Genomic DNA, 6,192 nt, shown 5'->3' on the forward strand with positions numbered 1-6,192 from the left:
CACCCTGCACCATCCTAATTGGTAGTCCATGAAACACATGCATGCTTGTGACCACAACAAATGGTCCATATTATTGTACACATTGATTTTGTGAGTGCACTGTTTTCAGATGAATATTGTGTAGCTAATTAATTTAGTCTGATGCATAGCCTAGTCGGTGGACTGGAGAACATAGCTAGCCAACAGGGTTTGTTTATTCAACTAGCTAGGGTGGGGGTGAAAAGGACTAAACTGCCATCACACCAGATGGTTTATCATTTTAATTTATGTAGTTTAAATGTCAAGCAATGATACAAGCACGTGTCACTCGGCACATAATTATAACCTCTTGTCTTGCTACTAGTGTAACGTGTAGCTTACTAACTGTAGCTAACGCAGGGCTACCATCACCACACATTCCCACTCCCCCCGTTTCATATGCATGCACGTACCATTAGCTAGAACGTGAACTCGTGAAGTCTCTGATCTGCAAAATTACGAAATCGAGATACATTTTGGAAACAACGTCAAAGACACCCATTTCGAAAGTCATTTCATTCGATTTTGTTTTCCTCTGAGAACCATCTGAGGACCGGAAGTTGGTATCTAACCATGCGCGACATAAGCACCGAGTGGGTCCAATAAATGGAGTTAACGTTCCACCAAACTTTTTATACCTGACCAGCCACGAAGATATGTTTCTATTAAATTAGACTTTTATTCACAACATTAAGCTTTACAATCCTACAAAATAAAGCCGAAATTAATCCTATTTTGGTTTTTATTGAGATTAAAAAAACATCAACAAATAAAACAAATCTTGACATTTCACTTTATTACAGCAAACTTTCAAATAATTTTCTCTTGAACAAAACTCAAATTCACATTACCCTCAAATTAATGTTAGGTGGCTTCACAGACCCATTTCTAATTACAGAGATAGATGCAGTATGTTTTACAATATGTATGTTTTTATCTGTATAGTTCAACTGCATTGTCAAAAACATTATTACAAGACAAGAATATTTAATTAATCGAAGCAACATAGGATAAGAGCAGACCAAGTTGAAAACATGAAACTGTAAGAAACTTGTTACAGGAACGTAAAATCATACAAATTATAGATGTTGCTGTGTACCTCAATTACGATTTCTATATTACAGAAATTACAAAGTTACAATGCAGTATGAACTGATATTGTCATGCACACAATTCATTAAAGAAATGAGTAGCAGGCTAGAAGACATGTTTAACATACATGCAATCTTGAACATTTACATACAACTTCGCTCAGTCTGTGAAACCAAGCCATCCACTTCAGTTGAAAGCAAAGTAATAAAAAACAAGTAAAAATAGTTGACAGCTAACAGATAACAAAGTCTTAAAAATAACTATGAGTAGTGATGTTTAGTGAATTACAAGGATGATACTAGCTAACAAAAACCCCTCACAGTAGACAATAACTACACATCTTCTGGGAGAAATCTTAGTGATGATTGGATTGGAAGTTCACAGTTACCGTCTTGACTCCACAAGGTGAAGTATGCAATGAACCAAGTGAAAGAAAGTGCAACTATGTTTAATGGCGCCGTCCCAAATGGCACCTTATTCCCTTTATAGTGCTCTACTTTTGACAAGGGTCCGTAGGCTCTGGTTAAAGTAGTGTACTTTATAGGGAAGAGTGTGCCATGACAGTGACACTAACAAAATCTGTATCGAAACAAAGATGGCTGGGAAGGAGAAGTTGTTACATTCAAAGCTTTGGCGATTAAGGGAAATAAAATTACAAGACATTAGCATTTTGAAAATTGCAGACCCTCAGGAGAGATAAGACAACAATTAAAAGTATGTTATTATTTATTTATTACAAGAAACAAAACACTGATTTAACCCATTTTAGCTTCTTATTTACCTATATGAGTAAATAGACAATTGATTCATACATTCCCGATCTTTCCCACATTGTAACATTTCGGATGGAGATGAAGAAACATCTCGGTTAAAGCTCAATGAGAATATCATGACCTAAAGGATGAGCATGGAATTAGAAACAGTATCCAAATGGGATAAGTCTGCACAGACCAATATATTATCAACTGTCAATGAAATTGTCTTCACATCATTCGAGCTATGAAGGAAAAAATCATTCACATGGGTTCCACAAACCATCAAAAATAATAGCAAGAGCAAATAGACACCTAGGTTAATTGAGAAAACTAAAAAGAGTTAGGTAAGAGCTATCCCATTAATAAAATGTTAAAAACATGTCCATTCATCCTACAAGATGCTACTGATATTTTGTGTTTCCCGGCAACAAGGTATGTTGTCTTGTTCAGTTTGCTCCACCTAGGTTCCTTTTACTTTAGAACCTTTTTGGTTGAACCAGGCTTCCTGCCCCGCCTTTTAGAAACAACCCCCACCTTCTTTAGGGCTGCCGCCACCTTACCAGGTTTGTTAGCCTTGTGATGACCACTGTGTGGATTTATTTCCTCTTCAACTGGAGACAAGTCTTCGTCCTCATTTTTCTCTGCATCTTCATTTTCCTCCTCCTCTGAATCATAAGTTGTATAATCAACTTTCACAGTCTTTCTCCTGCCTCTTCGCCTCTGGGCTTGGATGGCAGCTTCATCTAACACATTTGCTTTACCATTGGTGCAGCGGTAAAGCTTTACTATTGGAGAAACAGTGCACCCCCGTTTGGCTGGGGGTGCAGTATTGGAACTATCCTTCTCTGCTGCTCTCTTGGCTTTGTTTGCTTGAACGGAGCCTAAGGGGCGGCCCCTCTTTCGCGGGGAACCATCTTTAACGGGTGGCTCGGAAACTTTAGAGGTTGGAGGTGGGTTCTTCCGTAAGTGGGCACCTTTACCTATTATTGCCTTGCGTGGACGGCCTCTTCCCCGTGGCTCGGCAGAGGTGGCTGGGGGATCCATGCAGGGATGGATGCGCGGCCTTCCGAGAGGCTTCCACACTCTTGATCCCTTTGGTTGGCTTTTCGGTTTCTTTCTCTTTTCTTCCTCCTCGGTTGATAGTGGGTTCTTCCTCGGCCTACCCCTTTTTTTTTGTTGTTTAACTTTTTGGGGCCGGCCATGCTTCAGAGGTGCAGTTGGCTCTGCTGAAACAGCATTAGGGTCAACCACTTTACGTGGCCTACCCCGTGGCTGCTTGTCTAGTACCCTCAGTATCTTGGGTGTCTTAGAGCCTGATCCTTTGGGCCTTCCCTTTCCCCTCTTAGGTGGTATGGGGTTGCCATTAGACAAGGCTTCACCTAACTCCTCATCACTACCAGTATCAGAGGCAATTATCTGTCCTTTTTCCAACACTGTTGCCCCTTCTTCCGACATTGTTGCCCCTTCTTCCGACATTGTTGCCCCTTCTTCAGACATTGTTGCCCCTTCTTCAGACATTGTTACCCCTTCTTCAGACATTGTTGCCCCTTCTTCAGACATTGTTGCCCCTTCTTTCATCTGTTTTCTTGCAACCTGGCTCCTTCGTTCTTTCCTTCCAGCTCACTTTCTTGGAGGACTAGTGAACTACTTAGGGCTTCCCACTGTAAAACACACATCTCGAGAAAGTTACAAAACAAACAAATGTTCTTTGTGCACCCCCTCATTGCTTCATAAAACTGACCTACATGGGCACGAGAAAGTGTAGCTAACATGTATTGCAACATGCACAGCCTAAACACTGATTCTGTGTTTACTGATTTTTCATTTATGTATATGGTAAGGTGCACAATACTAACAAAATCTGATATGAACATCTCCATGACATCCCTAATTAAGGTTACTGCATTGAAGCGATTCTGAAATCTAGCTAGCTAATATCCTGAATCAGTGATTGTTTTGGTTAATAGTAGTTAGCTAACTTTACCAGCTGTTCGAAGAAACATAATATTAATATTTTAGGACAGGGTTTCCCACACTCGGTCCTGCCCACCCCTGGGTGCACGTTGTTTTTTTCCTAAGCACTACATGATACATGATTTTCCTAAGCACTGATTGAAATAATCAAAGTTTGATGATGAATTGGATATTTGAATCAAATGGGTAGTGCTTGCGCAAAAACAAAAACGTGCACACAGGGGGAGGGAGGGGCCCAGGACCGAGTTTGGGTAACCCTGTTCGAGAAGTAACTAGTTAACTAAATGGACTTGAAAATAAACTAGCTAATTGGCTAACTACGTAGCATCGACAGCTATTTCGCTAGGTAGCTACCTAGCTAGTTATCTTGACAAAGCCAACTGACTAGCTAGTTAGTTAAATAAAGGTTAAATAAAAAATCAAATAAATAAAAGCTAGCAAGCAGCAGCACGAACGCCTGCGACAGCCATGGATAGCAAGCTAGCTAGCTAACGCCGTTAGCTTGCTAGCGAAGCTAGTTTAATGAAAATACCACACTGCGCAGCATACGCCTCACCTTGGTAAAATCCTTTGTTAGATATCGTTTAATCTCATGAAAGTTGACAGATGGTTAATTTGTCCTTGTTGTTTTTTAGATAGCTAGCGATGTAAATTTCAAACGGAAGTTGTGGGGGCTGATTTGTAAACCCCTACTACTAAGGGCAAGTGGGACCCCTTTTTTCAGTTCCGTTCCTTGAAATCAAAAATCTGTTCCTTCACAGGACACTGATGACACTTGTTGTTAGTGCTACACCCAGAGAGTTTGCCATAGTCGTTGATGCTATTCCATCTGGAACTCTCATGTCGTTTAGAGTTGTAACCAGACCTCATTTTCTTGACCTACCCTCCTTAATCCAGTTGACTCTCCAATAGGAAACATGTGTTTCTCCTTGCTCACTCAAAACAACAGATCTATACGTGCTTTATTTCAAAGGGATATTGTATCCATTCCTTATGTAATATCTGTTGGAAAAAAGTCTGGTTATTATCACACAAATACCTGCTTGTTAACAAGGTCAAAGAGGTCTCTTTCAGAATGATCCATAAGTATTACCCTGCAAATCATAACCTGAAGAAACTCAAAAAAGACATTAACTGTACTTTTTGTGTTGAGCATCCAGAAACAGTTTTGCATTTATTTTGGCATTGTCTACATGTAAAGAAATTATGGAAAAATATTCATAGTTTTATAATTGTTCATAATCTTGATTACTTTAGTTTTTTATGGGAGAATGTGCTGCTCGGTTTACTTAACTATAAAAAGGATACAGATTTTTTTTAACCTCAAATCTAATTGTGCTAATGGCAAAATGTCATATTCATTAATGTAAATTCACTAGTGAAAAAACACTCTTCTGTGTTTTCTATAAGGAATTCGAGCAGTACATTAAGACCATTCTACATTCTTCTAATAAGAAAGCTGTTCACCTCTTAAGGATCGGATCCTTTTTTTTCAATTTTCGTCTAAAATGACATACCCAAATCGAACTACCTGTAGGGTCTGAAGCAAGGATATGCATATTCTTGGTACCATTTGAAAGGAAACACTTTGAAGTTTGTGGAAATGTGAAAGGAATGTAGGAGAATATAACACATTAGATATGGTAAAAGATAATACAAAGGAAAAATCAACCGATTTTTATTTTGTACCATCATCTTTGAAATGCAAGAGAAAGGCCATAATGTACAGTCGTGGCTAAACGTTTTGAGAATGACACAACTATTAATTTCCTCAAAGTTTGCTGCATCAGTGTCTTTAGATATTTTTGTCAGATGTTACTATGGAATACTGAAGTATAATTACAAGCATTTCAATAAGTGTCAAAGGCTTTTATTGACAATTACATGAAGTTGATGCAAAGAGTCAATATTTGCAGTGTTGACCCTTCTTTTTCAAGACCTCTGCAATCCGCGCTGGCATGCTGTCAATTAACTTCTGGACCACATCCTGGGCCACATTAACTTCTGGGCCACAACCTCTGCAATCCACTCTGGCATGCTGTCAATTAACTTCTGGGCCAGAGCCACATAATCAATGCTTGGAGTTTGTCAGAATTTGTGGGCTTTTGTTTGTCCACCCACCTCTTGAGGATTGACCACAAGCTCTCAATGGGATTAAGGTCTGGGGAGTTTCCTGGCCATGGACCCAAAATATCATTTTTTTGTTCCCCGAGCCACTTAGTAATCACTTTTGCCTTATGGCAAGGTGCTCCATCATGCTGGAAAAGGCGTTGTTCGTCACCAAACTGTTCCTGGATGGTTGGGAGAAGTTGCTCTCGGAGGATGTGTTGGTACCATGCTTTATTCATGGCTG

General features: G+C 39.5%; 1 protein-coding gene across 1 annotated transcript; it reads right to left on the bottom strand.

The window, feature by feature from the left end:
• Nucleotides 1-794: 794 nt before the first annotated feature.
• LOC120027229 lies at nucleotides 795-4,583 on the bottom strand. The gene is made up of 2 exons (XM_038972127.1): nucleotides 4,396-4,583; nucleotides 795-3,526 (listed from the first exon to the last, which is right to left on the bottom strand). The coding sequence occupies exon 2, from the start codon at nucleotides 3,441-3,443 to the stop codon at nucleotides 2,337-2,339; it is 1,107 nt and encodes a 368-aa protein (XP_038828055.1). The 5' UTR covers nucleotides 3,444-3,526; nucleotides 4,396-4,583; the 3' UTR covers nucleotides 795-2,336.
• Between the last annotated feature and the right edge of the window lie 1,609 nt (nucleotides 4,584-6,192).

Source organism: Salvelinus namaycush, chromosome 32 (genome assembly GCF_016432855.1).
Source record: "Salvelinus namaycush isolate Seneca chromosome 32, SaNama_1.0, whole genome shotgun sequence".
Taxonomy (NCBI): domain Eukaryota; kingdom Metazoa; phylum Chordata; class Actinopteri; order Salmoniformes; family Salmonidae; genus Salvelinus; species Salvelinus namaycush.